Raw genomic sequence first — 19,775 nt, forward strand, 5'->3', positions numbered from 1 at the left:
ATTGGTTGCCTCCTAAACGACCCCAACCAGGGCGAAGGATTGAATCTACAACCCAGGCATGTGCCCTTGACCAGAATTGAACCGTCACAGGCTGAAGCTCTAACCACAGCAAAACTGGCTAGGGCTGTCCTTAGTTTTCAATGGCTCCTTCCAAAGTTTCTTTATGCATACATAAGTAAATGCAAATATGGATACTTAATTTTCTTCCTTTTATACAAAAACATGTGAATAAGTTACATTTTTCTGTTTTTCACCTGCCATTTATCTTTTGTCATGAAGCTGATTTTTTTTTTTTATTTCTACATGGTTGAATTTATTTACTTTTATTTTATGGCTTCCAGATTTTGAGTCATTGTTACATTTCAAGATATTAAAAGAATTCTCCTGTCTTTTCTTATTATTATTTTTTAAACTTTGTTGTTGTTTTCTTTTAATTTTTTTTTTCTTTATTGATTTTTAGAGAGGAAGGGAGAGGGAGAGGGAGTTAGAAACATTGATGAGAGAGAACATTGATTGGCCACCTTCTGCATGCCTCCCATTGGGGATCAGACCCACAACCTGGGCATGTGCCCTGACTGGGAATCTAACCGGCGACCTCTTGGTGCATGGGTCAATGCTCAACTATTGAGCCACACCAGCTGGGCTTCTATCTTTTCTTCTGAAATTATATTTTAATTTTAAATATTGAGCCATTTGTTAAGTAGATAAATAAATACATACATAAATATTGAACCATTTAGAACTTATCTTAGGGTAAGATGTAAGATATGGATCCAACTTTATCATTTTCTAAATGGCTACATACTGATCCCAATAATACTGCTGTACTGTTTGTAATGAACCTTTATTACTAAATTCATATATATATTTTGGAGTGTATTTTGGGGTTTTTCTGTCCTATTCCACTAGTCTATCTCCCTTTTTATGCACCAGTACTCTGCTTTAATTATTGAGACTTTTGAATATATTTCAATAAATCTGACTGTGCTAGTTCCTATTATTTGTTCTCTTTTTCTGATCACTCCTGTATGTTCTTGTTTACTTTGTGTGTGTGTGTGGGTGTGCTCTTTAATAGGAACTTTAGGACTGATTCATTTACTTAAAGGAGGGTAGGGAGAGGAGGGAGACCACTAAAAAACCTTAAAGGAATTTTTATTGAAATCTGATTAAATTTATTCATTAACTTAAAGAAAATTAACACCTTTAATCCTGACAAGTGTTTCTATCTGAGAACATGTCTTTCTATTTATTCATTATATTTTATATCCATCAGTGTCTTAAAGTTTTTTTTCATAGATTTGTATCTTTTATTAGAATTAATACTAGTTATTTTATCATTTTTTGTTGCCATTGAGATTTTCTTCTTACATTACATTTTCTATCTAGATATACTTTGAATACATGAAAGCTATTAATTTCTGTATATTTTTGTACTTTGCTACCTTATTGAATACTCATTGTTTATAGTAAAATTTTAGTTGATTTCTTGGGTTTTCTAGAGAGACAACCATACTGTTTGTAAGCAATAGGAGTTTTCCTTCTTCCTTTTCAATTTTTGTATTTCTAACATCTTTCTCTTACCTAATTACATTGGCTATTACCTCCAATATGAGAATGGTGATATGGACATCCTTATCTTGTTTATGACTTTTAGTAGAATTGATCCTTGTATTAATTACTGTTTTACAATAAATAGTAATATATATATATATATATATATATATATATATATATATATATATATCTCCACAACTCCATTTGATCTGAAAAAGATACTTTTTATTTATTTTATTTGTCTATTTATTTATTTTTTAATCTTTATTGTTGAATGTTTACAGATGTTTCTCATTTTTCCCCCATTAACCCCCTCCTCCCCACTCCCTCCTCCCTCCCGCCTTTTCCCACACTGTTGTCTGTGTCCATTGGTTATGCATAAAAGTTCTTTGGTTTATTTCTTCCCACCCCCCAACCCCCTTCTCTTTGAGGTTTGTCAGTCTAGCAACCAATTTGTTCTTTTTAATCCCTTCACCTTTTTCACCCATTCCCCCAACCCCACTCCCATCTGGCAACCAACAAAATGTTCTCTGTATCCATGAGAATGTTTCTGTTCTGCCTGTTCATTTTGTTTGTAGATTCCATTGTCGATAGATATGTATTCATTGCCATTTTGTTTGTTCATATAGTTTATCTTTTTCTTCAAAGAGACCCCTCAACATTTCATATAATAATGGTTTTGTGTTGATGAACTCCTTTAACTTTTTCTTGTCTGGGAAAGTCTTCATATGGCTATCGATTCTAAACGACAGCTTTGCAGGATAGAGTAATCTTGGTTGTAGGTTCTTGCTTTTCATCACTCTGAATATTTCTTGCCACTCTCTTCTGGCCTGCAGTTTCTTTTGAGAAATCAGATGACAGCCTTATGGGAACTCCCTTGTAGGTAACTAACTGCTTTTCTCTTGCTGCTTTTAAGATTCTCTCTTTGTCTTGAACCTTTTGCATTTTGATGATGATGTGTCTTGGTGTGGGCCTCTTGGGGTTCATCTTATTTGGGACTCTCTGTGCTTCCTGGACTTGTATGTCTGTTTCCTTCACCAAGTTAGGGAATTTTTCTGCCATTATTGTTTCAAATAGGTTTTCGACTTCTTGTTCTCTCTCTTCTCCTTCTGGCACCCCCAAGATGCAAGTGTTGGCACCTTGAAGTTGTCCCAGAGGCTCCTTACACTATCCTCATTTTTTTTGTATTCTTTTTTCTTTTTGCTGTTCTGATCGGGTGTTTTTTGCTTCCTTGTATTCCAAATCAATGGTTTGGTTCTTGGCTTTACCTACTCTACTATTGAATCTGTGTAAATTATAAAAGATACTTTTTATCACATTAGGAAAAATGCACCTTATTTCTATCTTATAGGGTAATTTTTAAAAATCAAGAATGATTGTTGTTAATTTCGTGAAATACTTTTTCAACACCTATGTAGATGATCATTTGATTTTCACCCTGGATTCATTAATAATGAATTTTATGAATAGATTTTCTAATTTTCACCTATTCCTGAAATAAACCCCACTTGGTTGCTTTATATATGGTTACATTGAAACATACTTTCTACCATTGAGACAGAAAAAAATGTTTAATTCTTTCCTTTTAATTACAGATTTTCAGAATATAACTTCTTTCCCTCCCTTCCTCCTTCCCTCCCTTCCTTTTTTCCTTCCTTCCTTCCTTCCTTCCTTCCTTCCTTCCTTCCTTCCTTCCTTCCTTCCTTCCTTCCTTCCTTCCTTCCTTTCTTTCTGTCAATAGTCATCTCCAGTGGCAACAAATAAAATATTTTTCACCTTTTGGGGAAAGATTTTTTTTAAGTATCATTATGAACACATAGATTTTAATATATATTCTATGTGTTTTAATATATTATAGTCATTTTTTCTTTCTGGTGCTCAACTTGACCCAACTTTGGCTCCTGTGTTCTTCTGACATACTCTTTTAGTCTTTGAAAGCTTCATGCATTTTTTTTTTAAGGATTCTTAGTTCCTATTGGTGGAGATCAGTCATCTGAGAGCTAAGAATGCTTATAAATATTGTATTGTCATTCTTTCTAGGCTCTTTCATGACTACAAATATAATTTTAAAAATAATGAGTTCATATTCATAATTTCATGGCAAATATAATGTTTCAGGATTTTTACCTAATTCCTTGATTTTATATTTATATCTTTTTTTTCTTACACTGAAAATCTTGGTTCCTAACAAGATAGACACAATTACTTGTTTATCTTACAATTTACATGAAATAGTTCCAAAATAGTAATACCAACAAGCCTAGTCATAATAGAGCTACTAAATATAGAGCTACTAAATGAGATTTTAGATTTATATTTAGCTTTTTTTTTTTTTAAATCCTTACCCGAGGATATTTTTCCACTGGTTTTGATAGAATGGGAGGGAGGAAGGGGTAGGGGGAAAGAGAGAGAGAGAGAGAGAGAGAGAGAGAGAGAGATCAATTGGTTGTGTCCTGCATGACCGTGACAGGGGTTAGGGATCGAACCTGAAACCCAGGTACATGCCCTTGACTGATAATCGAACCTACAGCTCTTTGGTTCTTGGTCTGTAGGCTGACACTCTAACCACTGAGCAAAACAGGCCAGGGCTATTTTTAGTTTCCTAGTTAAGTATGTGTATATAAAAAAAATAAAATCATTCAAACACTAGAAGAAACCAGGGATTAAGTTCCTTTATAACCAGAAAAAGTCTTTTGAACCATGACTCTAAATCATGAAAATATCAATAAATTTGATTACATAAAAATTAAAAGCTTTTTGCCTGGAAAATTGAGTCACAACTACTCAATTCTACAAAAGTAGCCATGGACAATATGTAAATGAATAAGCATGGCTGTGTTCCAATAAAACTTAATTTATGAATACTAAAATTTTAATTTCTTGAATTTCCAGATGCCAAAATCTATTATTCTTAATTTTTATTTTAAAAACTACTTTAAAATATAACAATCTTAGCTTTTGAATTGTACAAAATGAGGTAGCAGGCCAGATTTGGCCCCCAGGTTGTAGTTTGCTGACTCTTTGTCTAGGTCATATCTGTTAGGTCTCTTCCAGATCTAAAAAACAAACAAGACACTTGTAATCTCTTCTTGAATCTCCATATTTTCTTTTGAATGTCTTCTGGCATGGATCCTTATATTAAAATTTATACAGGTACTTAAAATTCTTTGTGACTTGTTTTAGTTTCCTTTCTGTAGGTTAATCAACTAATTAGGAGAGTTAGAATGATAATTTTTTGGAATTAGGTACATATATTCCTCTGGAATAAAGTAAGAAATATGTAAGAACTCTTGTTTTACTTTATTTGTAGACATGGAATTTTTATTTCAGTTAAACAGTCTTTATAATAGTATGGTTACCTACCAATGACATCAGAATTACCTGGGTACTTGGTTAAAAGTACAAATTTCTAGCTTCTTTCTCAGATCTTCTGAATCAGAGCTGCTAGGAATATAGGTTTTATGGGAGATTATTATGCACTAAATTTTCAAGACCAAACATTCAGTGAAACCAAATTAAGGGAGTTTTAGTACTAGTGAAAAGTTCCAACAGCAGTGTCATTAAATTTAATAAACAGCTTAGAGAACATTTGTGTTCACCATCTGTTCTTGCAGAGCAATAGATTAGATTTGTATTTATCTCTATTTCTTTTTTTTTTTTAACCTTAAAACTTGGGAACTGGTGTCAAGGCTGTAAATCAATATTTGACAAATTTGTTCTTCTGTTAGGGATATGTAAATCTCAGTCAGTACATAAAACTCTAGGCATTTTTTTAAGTATCTTTATAGTAAGGATAGTATTGAGCATAGTAGGACCCTGGTCTAGGCTCTGTTGACAGCCAATAGCATGGTACAATAGGATTAGTTTATTTCACTGATGTTTCTTGAACTGGGAGTTTCAATGTTTAGGGTTATTTGAGGTTTGATAAGATCCCTAGTTTCTATCAGATCAATACTGTTGTAGGAATTTCATGAAAGGGTTTAAGTAATCAAAGATACTTTGGGGGGCGGGGCTGGATTGTCAGGATTAGGGCTTTATCTCTCTCTGGCAAAAACCCAAGATCTATACGTCAACATGTGATAATGTCAGGCAGTTATAGAACACTCAGAAATCCTAGGGATGCTTTACAACAGCACAGTATCTATTGACTTACAACTTGGATACCCAGCATGTTAGCAAAAATAGTCCTGCTTTTAAATTCTCTGAACTGTATCATTGTTTGTATTGTTCTTCACCCATTGGAGAGCTTTGGAAAAGTCTATTTTACAAATAAAAGTTTTCCTTATTTATTTTTAAGACAAAAGACAATTTTTATTTGGTTTGTCAAGAATTTATCTCCTGGTGATAATGTTAAAACATTCATTTGCCTCAGCCTGAGCTGAAGTTTTTATCTGCCGGCTTCCCAGAACAAAAAGGGACTAATCCTGTTCAGTGTCTAAGGACAATAGATCGAAAAAACACTCCTTACTGATTTGAAACAATTTTTATAGTGGTAGCCACTTATCTGAAAAATAAAATATTACTGCTGTTTGTAAGTTTTACATATGCAATACTTTTATTGCTTTTCATCAGGGTTCCTGGAAGAGAGGTATAGTATTAAAGTGGCCTTTAATCCTTACATGTAATTTTGCAAAACCGATAAATAAGGAGATTAGGTTTGTATCATTTTGTTTTTCTTCATGTTTTCTTTTCTTTTTCTTTCTTTTTTTTTTAGCATCCCTCTGACTCTTAATTTCTCCAATGATTGAGAATACATATTCTATAAATTACTACTGCCTTGTGAATTGATAATAAAAAAAATTTGCTCTTAAAATAGGGTTATAAATTTTCAATATCTTGATTATGGTGATGGTTAGACATGTTTATACATGTGTTGAAATTTGTACAACTATGTACCAAAAAGGTCAATTTTATTGTATGATATTTTCAAAACCAAAAAATTTAAACAATAAAAGTAGGATTATAAAGAACAATTATTATTATTATTATTTTTTTATCCTCACTGGAGGACATTTTTCCATTTTTTGTTCAGATAGAGTGGGAGGGAAAGAGAGGGAGAGGGAGAGAGAGAGGGAGAGAGAGAGAAACATCGACGTGAAAGGGACACATCAAGTGGCTGCCACCCGCACAACCCAACCAGGGCCAGGGACAAACTGCAACCGAGGTACGTGCCCTTAGTGGGAACCAAACCCAGGTCTCTCCCCGACCGCAGGCCAACGCTCTAACCGCTGAGCCAAACCGGCCAGGGCTAAAGAACAATTATTAATGTTAGAATGTCACATTAATTCTATTCCAGAGAAGCAGGGTCTATTATACTATAAATTTTCTTTCTTCTCCACCAGTCCTGATATATAGTCTTGATCCTGGAATTGAGAGTTTAAATGAACTAGGAAGTAGATCTAAGGAATCCAAAGCAAAAAGTTGGATCTTTTACTGTGTGGTAGTTATAGTTATGTATATCCAGTTCTGGCTTGGTAATGATCTCTGGTCCCTACATCTGTTGCTTATTTCATAATCAGTAAGTGTCTATGATAAACTTTGAGATATCTTTTGGGCACTTTTCCTGTGACTCTACTTCATAAGTCTTTGGACTAATAATAAAACACTTAATTCATGAAGAGAAAGACTCACAAAGAAGTAGACCATAGAATTACTTTCTCTACCACAGCTACATAAAGTAGATAATAAGCCAGTATAAATGCCCAAGCATTAAGGAAACACAAACCAAGTGAAAACTAAAAGGGAAAAGAGACACATGCCCCTATTTTACATATAATAATTCTCTGCAAATTAACTCATGTACAGTGTTCAAGGAACTTGTGCAGATTATGTGACAAATATGTTGTATATGTTTCTGCTGGAATGTGGTTTCTGCAAAGGGTTTGAAGGTTTACTTCAAAGTTCTTACTCTTTGTATTAAAAAAAAAAACAAAAAAAAAAACCACCAAAATGTCTAACTCATCATTACAAGATGCCAGCACTAGGACTTGGCAAGACTGAAGGAGTGTTTCATCCTTGATATGGGGCTTCGTCAGTTGCCAGGAGACAGTGACTTCCTAGACAGATGTCTGTCTGCTCATACTCCACACCAGCTGCCACCTCTTTACTGAGCCAAACCCTTGTACTTACATTATGCTAGGAAATGCCATAGGTGCTTCTCCTGAGGTTATATTATTAATATTAGTCATCTTGTCAATCTGTATTGAATATCATGTTTTGTCAATTCAATAAAGTAGATTATGCTAACAGTGAGTTGGATAGATAAGGAAATGCTTTTGTAAGTAGTATTTGAATAGCTCTTATACCCAAATGTATGTAATAGGGTTTAGTAATGCAAAAAGAGAGATAAAAATATTTCAGGCTAATGGAAATATGACAGAAACCCAATTTTGATAATCCATTTTTGTGTTTCAGTGATCAATACACATAAAAATCTGGAGACACTTAGTACTTACTGTACAATATTATTTACTTAACTCTTCTGCATTGTACCCTAAGCTTGATAACAGCAGAATCCATAGCCAGTGCTCAATAAATGTTTGTTGTAATGAGTGATTAAGTGACTGACTTAGTGAGTTAAGTGAGTGAATATTGAAACAAAGCTAGGAGAAAGACAGCCACAGAATAGAAAGCCAAACAGGAATGAAGACAGAAATTTAGGAGAATGCTTTATAGAGAAGTGGAGAGAGGGAAAGGGGAGAGAAATGAAGAGGAGAAGCAGAGAGAGAGAGAAAAAGTAACAGGAGAAAGAGTAGGGGAAGAGCAGAAGAGCCAGAGAGGAAGCGAATGGGGACTCTGAGGTAAGTGGTAGAGGTTTGGCTGCTTAGCAGTTGTATCACAGGAACTGAGAACTTTCTTTAAAATGCTAGTGAATCTTCTAGCAGTTCAGAAAGAGGCCCTTCTACACTATTAAACCACTTACCTTTTTTGGGTTTCAAACTCAAAGTTTATTTTTGAAGGCTTATTTTCCTGGAGAATTTTGAAGGCCTTATATGGGCATAAAGTAATGACTTCGATTTTAGGGTTTTGTTTTTTTGATTATTAGGGGTATCCAAATGACCAGTTCTTTAGTCTTTCTTCTTTGAAAGATGAAGACTGCCTGGCTGGTGTTGGTTGAGCGTCAATCTGTGTACCAAGAGGTCGCCAGTTGGATTCTCTGTCGGGGGTGGGAGGGCGTGCAGCAGGTGGCCAATCCATGTTCTCATTGATGTTTCTAACTCTCTCTCCCTCTCTCTAAAATAAATAAAGAACAAATATATTTTTTTAAAAAAAGAAAGAAAGATGAAGACCTGCCTCAAACATTATTGGAAAATTGTATTTGAAACCAGCAGCTATTTTTATTATTCTGAGCCATTTTAGTGTTTCAGTCAAAACCAATTTGGAGATTTTGAAGTTCTAATATGGATGATGAATGAACATAAGAACAATTAAAATCACAATTCTTCCTCCATTTTCTGCCTGTGTGATACAGCTCTGCTGAGTACAAGGGTAACTATTATGCTCAGGGGCTGTCAAGATACTTAATTCTGGTTGGATAAAGGAAACTGACAACATATATTCCTAGACAGAAATAAAAAGTTTGGTCCAAGGCATCAGAAATACTTGAGATGCTTGTTATAAATGCATCTTTCAGGCTCCCACCCTAGACCTTGAATCAGAGTCCTTCAGAGAGGCCCACCACCTTAAGGCCTTGCTTTTAGTGTATATGTGGCAGCTTCTAGGGCTATTCTTAGTACTTCTTAAGTATAGTATTTAGTTGGGTAAGATAAGGCCTACCTCTATAAAAAGTCAAATAATAGTAGAAGACAGCCTATGATTAATGTGCTGCAGGCTTGCATCAGGAACAGTTTCATGGAGAAAAAACAGGTACAAAGTTTATATGAGGCTCTAAACTCTTGTATTCTGCCATTTGAAAAATCTGAATCAAATCCAGTGGTCTTAACATGTCTTCTATTTTTATATCCTTCAGAGTATCCAAGATGAAGGAGAAAGTTAAAGAGAAACAAAAACAAAGAGAACACATAAACGAAGTTAAAGTCAAGGTGGCCAACACACGGAAACAGGCTCTGCAGGAGCAGTTCAATGAATGGATTCTAGACCCCAAAGGAACGATTCCTTTGACAGTGGTAAGAAAGGAGGTGTTTGTGAAGGATAGGTAAGGTGGAAAATAAGAAGATGATTGCTAGAATACTGAGTGGAGTACTGAAAACCTCCCTCTAAAATTTCAATCCTGCTGACTAAGTCAATTCTTGACGCATGTAGTCCATGAGAGTAGATTTCTTTAATTTTCTTGAGTATTTTTGAAAATTCTAGCTAGAGTTCTAAAATACATTAACTCTGGCTGAGATTCCTAAACTCTTCATCACAGACAGACAATAGCTTTCATTTGCTTGTTTGTTTTATGTATGTGTGTGACTAATTATTTCTGTGGGCTAAGAGGCTATCTTAGTTCCAGAAGATATCTGTACTCTAAGAGTTAAATATTTTCTCTTAGGTATATACAGATATAAGCATACTTACTGGTTAGATAAAATGACAAGCATATTTTTGATTCAAAGTGATTTTTTTATTGAATTTATCGGGGTGACATTGGTTAATGAAATTATGTGGATTTCAGGTATTTAATTCTACAATACATCATCTGTATATTGTATTGTACATTGTTCACCACCTCAAGTCAAATCTCCTTCTATCACCATTTATTCCTCCTTTATCCCTTTATCCCTCTCACCCTCTTTCCTCTGGTAATCACCATACAGTAGTCTGTGTCTATGAGGTTATTTAATTTTTTATTAATCCCTTCACCTTTTTCATCCAGTCCCTCAACCCTCCTAAAGTGAATTATTAAAAATAGACCAAGGAAACTAAGCCATAGACTGGGAGAAAATATTTGCAAAAGACATATCTGATAAAGGACTATTATCCAAAATATACCAAGAACTCTTAAAACTCAACAATAAGAATACAAACAACCAATTAAAAAATGGGTAAAAGACCTAAACAGACAATTCCCCAAAGATATCCAGATGACAAATAAGCATTTCAAAAGATGTTCCACATATGTTATCAGGGAAATGTGAATTAAAACAGCAATGAAATACCACTACTCACCTATCAGAATGCCCAAATTCCAAAATACTGAGAACACTAAATGCTAACAAAGATGTGCAGCTACAGGAACTTTCATTAATTGTTGGTGGTAATGCAAAATGATACAGCCACTTTGGAAGTTTCTCTTTTTTTTCTTTTTCATTTATTGATTGATTTTAGAGAGAGAGGGAGAGAGAGAAATATCAATTTGTTATTCCACTTATTTATGCATTCATTGATTGATTCTTCTGTGTGCCCTGACCAGGGATCGAACCCACAACCTTGGAGTTCCAGGGTGACGCTCCAACCAATTTAGTTACCTGGCCAGGGCTATTTGGCATTTTTTTTATAAAACTAAACATACTCTTACCATATGATCCAGCCATCATCTTCCTTAGTATATACCCAAAGGAGTTAAAAACTTATGTCTACACAAAAACATGTACAGTACATAGGTGTTTATAGAAGCTTCATTTTTAATTGCCAAAATTTGGGAGCAATCAAGATGTCCTTCAGTAGGTGAATGGATAAATAAACTGTGGTACATTCAGACAGTGGACTGTTATTCAGTGCTAGAAAGAAATGAGCTATCATGCCATGAATAGACATGGAGGAACCCTAAATGCATATTACTAATTGAAAGGAGCCAATCTGAAAAGGCTACATACTGTATGATTCCAACTCAATGATATTCTGGAAAAGTTAAAAAACTGTGGAGGCAGTAAAAAGATATGGTTTCCAGGAGTGAGAGGGGAAGGAGGGATAAATAGGCAGAGCACAGAGGGGTTTTAGGGTGGTAAAACAAGTCTATATGATACCATAATGATGGATACATGTCATTATACATTTGTCAAAATTCTTATAATGTACAACACCAAGAATGATCCCAAATGTAAATGAAGAAATTTGGGTTATGATGTTTCAATGAAGGTTTATCGATTGAAACAAATGTACCACTGTGGTGGGAGATGTTGATAATGGAGGAAGCTGTGTATGTGATAGTAGGCAGAGTATATGGGACCTCTCTATACTTTTTGTTCAGTTTGCTATGAACCTAAAACAGCTCTAAAGAATAAATGCTGTTTTTAACAAATGGGCCAAGAAAAACTCTGAAATTTCTTTTTCTTTTTTGTAATTGAAGAATGGGAAGTTATAGAGGATTCTTTGGATTGCCAAGTTGGTTGCCAAAGGTGCCTTAGTTCCATCATGTCCCACATCCAACGGTTGATAGATATGGCCCTGGAGGGGGCAAAATAGAATCACTCTTAGCATCCTAGTTTTTACACAAAAAGGTTGGGAATCATTGAGGACATATACATGAAAGCATTTTGCATACCTTGAGGTATTCTATAAACTAAATATTAATTTTTACTATTTCTGCCCCTGGGTTAAGAGGATTACTTAGGACTTAAACTGAAAAATTATAGATGGCTTTAGTCTAAAAATACTAAATATATGGTAATTGAGAAGTAATATATGATCTCTCTGATTTGTAGATTCAGAATGTTCTTCATGAATTTTTTCAAAAGTCAGATTTCCAGCTTGGTAAGCATGCTTATTACTATAGTATGCATGTTTTTTTCTCTTTTTGGGGGGAAAAGAAGGGATGCTGAATTAAGATGAAGAGTCAATATTGAGATGGATGTTATTCAAAGCCCTTACAGATGTACTTAAGCTTGTTTGCTCTTTCCAGATGGAGAATGTAGAAAACGAGAGAAGCAATCTTCAGTCCTTTTAGTCTAGTGCCCCAATTTATTACAATTATTCTGTAATATCTTTTTTTTCATCCTCACCTGAGGATATATTTTTTTTCCATTTATCTTCAGATAGAGTGGGAAGGAGTGAGGGAGAGAGAGAGAAACATTGATGTGAGAGAGACACATTGACTGGTTGCCTCCTGCACAACCCCAACCAGGGCCAGGGACCTAACCACAACTGAGGTGCATGCCCTTGGCTGAATCAAACCCACAACTCCTTGGTCTGTGGGCCGAAGCTCTAATCACTGAGCCAAACCTTCCAGGGCTGTAATATCTTCTTATTATCCTGTAAAATTCCTAGAAAAATATTACTTACATACACAGAATTTTAAAAGAAAGGTATAATGTCATAAATGTGATCCAAAGTAGAAATACAATGTATAAAAATTATATGCACTGTATTTCAATATATAAATGCTTGATTATAACTTCATAACACAATGAAGGTATAGTAACATTTGTACCTACTTATAATGTTTAGATATAAGAAAAGTAAAATTATATCCAATTGACCATTTCTTAGTATTTGAAATTTTGAAATAAGGGCTAAATGAATGGATTTGTATATATATCTGTAGAATCCCCATGAACAAGAGAACTATAAAATGCAGACTGACACAAGTGTGTTGTATTGGAGTTCAGATACAATATATAGTACCTCCCATTACATAAATTTCTGTAATAATTTCTTGGTAAAGTTCCAGAACAAAGCAGAGTACAATCCTCTCTTAAATTTTCATAGTAGTTACATTCTTCAAAAATTCAACAGCAAAAAGTACTTTCTGCGTTTATATGTAAAATGGAGTTAGGTTCTAGATTCCAAATTATTCTAAGCAGATATTTCACCTACCTGAATGTCTGGCAGGAGGGAGAGGGTCTTTCTTGTAAAGGAATTGTAGGAGTTCTGCCCCTATTCCTACTCCCCATCATTATGCAACAAAGACTCACCTACATATTCCTCCATGCTCACTGGGGAGACAGTACTATACCTATAGATGGCCACAGATTTTGAGGCTTTTGTTTTCAGAAAGGTTTTCTTATATGAGATTAAGAGAGAAAGAAAAAGAAAGAAAGAAAGAAAGAAAGAAAGAAAGAAAGAAAGAAAGAAAGAAAGAAAGAAAGAAAGAAAGAAAGAAAGAAAGAAAGAAGGAACACCTGACTTATTGAATACAGAACTACAGTTTGGGTCCTGAGATTTATAAAATTTATAGCCCATTGATTTTTACCACTTTATTACATTGATAACAATAGGTTGTTTGACATCTGTTCTCACTTTTGAAAATAAAATATACTTTCCACCCTCCCAATCTCTGTTCCTCAAACATGGTTTGGGCCTTGCTGGCAGACTTTTCTCTTTCTACCTTTTCAGCCTATCCAAAAACTATAATTCTTCACAGTCAGCACAACATCAACTCCCCTTTAAAATTTTTTTTGAAATGACTAGTTTTATTTATTTAGTTTTTGATGAGGGTACAGAAGGAATGAGTTAAGAGATCTCTATTGAAGAGTGATAAAATTAGAGAAATTTAGAACACTCTAGTTGACAGTGATTGTTTCTTCTCTCACCTTCTATATTATATAGTATTTATTTTCTGTACCATTTATTCATTCAATATTTATTGAGCCCTCACTTAGTTCCAGATACTGTGATGGGGTAGAAGATACAAAGAAGACTAAGATATGTTTCCACTGCCCTTAAATTGCTCAAAGTCCAGCCAGGGGACAGACACATATACTTAACAACAACTATTACTAGTAGAAACCAGTCTGACTTGCATAATCTTCCAGAGCTTGGGGGAAAGTGTGGGATGGGATAACTAATGCTTAAGCTTTACTAAAGTTTATACAGTCCTTTTATGATAATAACTGACATCTTATAATAAGCAGTTAAAAAAAATCAAGAGTGACTAAAGAATATTTTTATACACCAGCCCATGATTGGCAGGAGGAATTACTGTTAGAAGTAGGAGAGGAAGCCAGTGTAGTTGTTCTTTCATCTTGAGCTTTTTTACAATTTGCTTTTTTGTGTCTTGGTAATCAGTAAGGATCACATAATTATCACATTAAGTGGAAGTTTAAAAAAATCTTTATTCAAACTAACATTCACCATTATCACTCTGTTATTTATGAAACTTTTTTTCTTTGCTTTTGTGATATCATTCTCTCATGATTTTTACTTCTATCTGTGATCACCCTTTAGCATTTTTGTTTCTTGGCTCTTCTTTTCTTTTTTTTAAATTCCCACCTGAGGATGTTTTTCCATTTATCTTCAGATAGAGTGGGAGGGAGAAAGAGAGAGAGAAACATCTACGTGAGAGAGACACATTGACTGGTTGCCTCCTGCACGACCCTGACCGAGGCTGGGAACCAAACCACAACTGAGATACATGTCCTTGACCGGAATCGAACCTGTGACTGATTGGTCTGCGGGCCGATGCTCTAACTGCTGAGCCAAACTGGCCAGGGCAGTTCTTCTTTGCACCTTAAATGTTGTTTTCCAGAGTTTCCTTTTTGTCTGTATTATTGCTTTACACACTATACACACTTTTCTTATTGAAATCATGACTTCAACTAATGACTCTCATCCATATTCCCATCCCAAACCTTCCCCCTGAGCTCCCGATTCTATTTGAAAAGATCTGCAAGATGAGTGGTTAAGTAAAAAAAGCAAGTTGCAGATCAATATAATCACATTTATATATAGAAAATCAAAAGATATGTGTGTGTAGTTTTTTATACAGTCAATGTGTGTATTTATTTCTGCTTCATTTCAACCTGGTCATCCAAAAGGTAGGCACTTTCTTTTCAGTGTTTTCATCCAGGAAAAATAATAATTCTGTAGTAATTAGAATGTTAGCCAATGATATATCATTTACTTTATTGTAAATATTGATGGACATTAAGAAATACTTTTATGTTTTTATTTTAAAACACTATAATATGAATATAAAATATGAATGTATTGTAACCACACTAATTAGAAAATAACCTTTATTCTATAATTAGAGGCACGTTGCAAACAGTTGAATATTGCTGATTCAATAGAACGAAGATTGAACACAATGGAATTTACAGAAGTAAGAAGTTACATTATTCATTATTTGACTCAAATTATTTTGCCAGTTTCAGTTGTCTTTTGGTGGATGTCACATATATGTTAACTTAGAATTAAATTAAATGAAAGCATAATAACTTATTTTATCGATTCTAAGATGCACACTTTAAAATATTTTAACACCTCTGAAATTATGGTTACATCTTAAAATCAAAAGCTCTTACAGTTTCTTTCAATCAGTGGTACTCATGATGTGAAAGTGTGAAAAACTTCCACTGACACCTTTGGATATGATCAAGAAAAACCATCTTCTTGTATTCAGTGCAATCTGGTTATACAAATAATAATGAGATCTAAAATTTATGGGCCAGGCACTGTCCTACACTATACATGCAGGGCAGGGCAAAAGTAGATTTACAGTTGAGTACATGAAAGACAGAATTTATTTTTGTATTAGTATTTATTAATTATTGTATTATTTTCCATATGAAAAGCTGTAAACCTACTTTTGCCCCACCTTGTATATTAATTCAGGTAAGTCTCTCAGCAATAGTTATTCCTAATTTCATAGATGAAATGCAGAAAGGTTAAGTAACATGCACAAAGTCTCACAGTGGAGCTGATGAAATTTGTATTCACACAGTTTGGTTTCAAAGTCTACATAACATTGCATCTAAGAAAGTATGATTCTATTGTAATGGAATGAGCCAAAGAAGCAATTTAATGGTACCAAAGTCCTAAGTCTTCCATAGCCTGATTTATATTCTTTTCACATCTTTCTTCTAATTCTCCTTGTTTTTCTCTGAATCCCAGAGTCAAGGTAACTTTTTCCTCTTGCTCTCCTACACTCTTATTCCATTGAAGATAACGACTATGCACTGCATACAATTTCCAGGTTCTGTCCGAAGAATTTCCGAAATCTTTCTTGAAATGATTACCACATAGATAAGAAATGGGCAATCCTGTCTTAGTTATGTTCTGTGTTTTCTTACATTCTGTATTTGTCTATTTGGTATCCATTAGTCACAGGGCCAAACTAATGGTCAAAGTTGTTCATATCTCCCCCATGATCTAGAGCTCATACTCTGAACCACCTCCTTATCTAAATCTAACTCACCAAGCCGATATTATTCAAGGTTTCTCAATTGTTCAATGATTTTAAAAGATGTTTTCTAACTCACAGAAAATTTTTAAAATGTTTATGTAAAGAAACTATTGATTTTTTTATGTCTTTCCCACTGCTTCTATACTTAGAAGGTTCTGTGCTTCCCAAGATGAGCTAAATATTCACCCATTTTTTTCTAACTCTTTTTATTTTTTAAATTAATTAGAAACTTATTTTGATAAATAATTAAGGGAGAATTTAACTTCATCCCCCCCCCAAAATGAATAGTCAAATATACCAAATATACCACTCTATTGAACAAATCTTTCTTTTACAAGTAGCCATTTTTTATCATTCTTTCCTTTTTTCCAATGGAAAATAAAAGTAGAATATTTTAGCCCTGCCCGGTTTGGCTCAGTGGTTGGAGCATCAGCCTGCAGACCAGAGAGTCCCGGGTTCGGTTCCTGCTAGGGGCATGTACCAAAAAAACAAAGTAGAATATTTTACAAAATTTGAATGATTGAAATTTTTTAGTGTGTATGTAAATTCAGTTTTGCCAGAAAAAGTATTATTCTCTATATAAATTTCCTCAAGAATGTATATTTTTTAATACATGGATTATTCTGTTGGTATCAGATAAATCAAAACCAGAAGGACGGAAAAGAGGTTTTCTCTTTTTTTATCCTCATCCGAGGATACTTTTGCATTCATCTTCAGATAGAACGAGAGGGAGTGAGAGAGGAAGAGAAAGAGAGAAACATTAATGTGAGAGAGACACATCAACTGGCTGCCACCCACACAACCCCAACCGGGGCCAGGGACAAACTGCAACTGAGGTATGTGCCCTTAGCAGGAACCAAACCCGGGTCTCTCTGGTCCACGGACTGATGCTCTAACTGCTGAGCAAAACCGGCCAGGGCCCAAAAGCTTTCTTAAGTCAATAGTCTGTCTTGTGATGGGTGATTTTTGATAACTGAAAAAAATATTATTTGCACTTTATAAGTAAAGCACCTAATACAAAATGACAAAAAAAGATAAAATTAAGAGAATTGTTAAAGGAATATCTGATAATGAAAATAAGCAATCAAACAAACAAAACTGAGCAGATTTCAAGGTTAAAAATAATCTAATAGAAATAAGACTTTTTACATTTGTGTTCAAGTTTTATATTTGTAAATTTTAAAATTAATAAAGGCAATAGGGCACTTTTAAACTTTATAAGTTTACAGAAAATTATAATAGCATATATAAAAATACATTAGAAATATAAAGTAAATGAACAGCCCTGGCAGATGTGACTCAGTGGTTAGAGCTCTGGCCCATGCACTGAAGGGTTGCGGGTTTGATTCTCAGTCAAGGGCATATACCTGGGTTGCAGGTTAGATCCCTGACCCCCCCATCCCCTCCATTGGTTGGTCAGTCAGGGCACATGCAGGAGGGAACCAATCAGTGTGTCTCTTTCACATGGATGTTTCTCTTGCTCTCTGCCCAACCCCACTCTTCCTTCTCCCTCCCTTGCTCCCTCCCATTCTTTCTTTCTAAAAATGATTGGGCCCAGCCAGTGTGGCTCAGTGGTTGAGCATTGACCCATGCACCAAGAGGTCACTGGTTAAATTCCTGTGGCCTGGGCACATGCCTGGGTTGTGGGTCAAATCCCCAGTGAGGGGCATGCAGGAGGTGGCCAATCAATGTTCTCTCTCATTAATGTTTCTATCTCTCTCACCCTCTTCCTTCCTCTTTCTCTAAAAACCAATAAAGGAAAAAAAATTTTTTTAAATAAAAATGAATGGAAAGATATCCTCAGGTGAGAATTAACAAAAATTAATTAATTAATTAATTAATTAATTAATTAAAGTACATGAACAAAAAAATCCACAATAAAATATAAAATAATTATTGTTATAGTAAAACTATTTTTGATAACAGCTCTATTGAGATATAATTCTCAAACTGTATTTTTTATGGCTGCTGTAATAAATAACCTGAATTTGGTGCCTTAAAAAAAAATCAGAAATTTATTCTCTCACAGTTCTGGGGGGACCAGAAACCCAAAATCATTATTACTGGGCCAAAATTAAGGTGTCAGTAGGGCTGTAGTCATTCCAGAGGGTGTAGCAGAGAATTCCCTCTTCCTACTTCTGGTGGCTGCTTGTATTCCTTGACCTGTGGTCACATCACTGATCTCTGCCTCTGTAATCACAATGCCTTCTTGTTTGTGTGAGAAATCCCCCACTTATAGGGGTACCTATGATTGCATTTAGAGCCCAGCCAGATAATCCAGGATTATTTCCTCATCTCAAATATGTATCTTAACTCAGCAATTTTCAATTGGTTTGTTTCAAGAATTTAAAAAATATGCAGTACCTGACTAGTTAGGGGCACTGATCTTTTTTCCCTTGGATTGTCAAACACTAAAATGACAACAGCCAACACAATAGCCATCTAGTGTAAATGAATAAAAATTATACCTATTTTTTGGCCAGATTGGCAAAAAATACATTTTTTGGTGCGCCGCAGAATTTTGGTAATTAGTTTTTGTGTGCCATGAAATGAAAGAGGTTGAAAATCGCTGCCTTAACTTAATCACAGCTACAAAGACTATACCCATATAAGGTAATATTTGCTGTTTTCAGGGATCAGAATCTGATATCTTTGAGGATCATTATTCCTCCTCCTACATATACCTTACTGACATTCACCTATTTGAAGTATATAATCCAGTGGTTTTTAGTATATTTACAGAGTTGTGTAACCATTAAAACAATACATTTTAGCCCTGGCTGGTTTGGCTCAGCAGTTAGAGCATCAGCCCTTGGACCGAAGGGTTGAGGATTTGATTCCCAGTCAAGGGCATGTACCTGGGTTGCAGGTTTGATCCCTGGCCCCAGTCAGGGTCATGCGGGAGGCAACCAATTCATGTGTCTCTCTCACATTAGTGTCTCTCTCTCTGTCTCTCTACCTCCCTCCCTTCCATTCTATCTAAAAAAAACAAAAAAAAATCAATGGAAAAATATTCTCGGGTGAAGATTAATAAAAACAATAAACAAACAAAAAATACATTTTAGAACATTTTCATCACCCTTAAAAGAAACCCATACCTATTAGCAATCATTCCCCATTTCCTTCCTAACCTCTGACCCTAGGCAATCACTAATCTACTTTCTGTCTCTTGTAGCTTTACCTATTCTGGAAATTTTATATAAATAAAATAATA

The 19,775-nt window shown here is 34.6% G+C and overlaps 1 protein-coding gene across 1 annotated transcript in view; it reads left to right on the forward strand.

Moving 5' to 3' along the window:
* Nucleotides 1-19,775, forward strand: part of EFCAB5 (EF-hand calcium binding domain 5) — a 108,494-nt gene that overhangs the window by 24,734 nt on the left and 63,985 nt on the right. Inside the window, exons 7-9 of the mRNA XM_036269428.1 lie at nucleotides 9,524-9,680; nucleotides 12,141-12,189; nucleotides 15,408-15,478. Coding sequence (XP_036125321.1) covers nucleotides 9,524-9,680; nucleotides 12,141-12,189; nucleotides 15,408-15,478 — 277 coding nt within the window. The remainder of the gene's footprint in view (nucleotides 1-9,523; nucleotides 9,681-12,140; nucleotides 12,190-15,407; nucleotides 15,479-19,775) is intronic.

Source organism: Molossus molossus, unplaced genomic scaffold (genome assembly GCF_014108415.1).
Source record: "Molossus molossus isolate mMolMol1 unplaced genomic scaffold, mMolMol1.p scaffold_m16_p_19, whole genome shotgun sequence".
NCBI classification, from domain to species: Eukaryota; Metazoa; Chordata; class Mammalia; order Chiroptera; family Molossidae; genus Molossus; species Molossus molossus.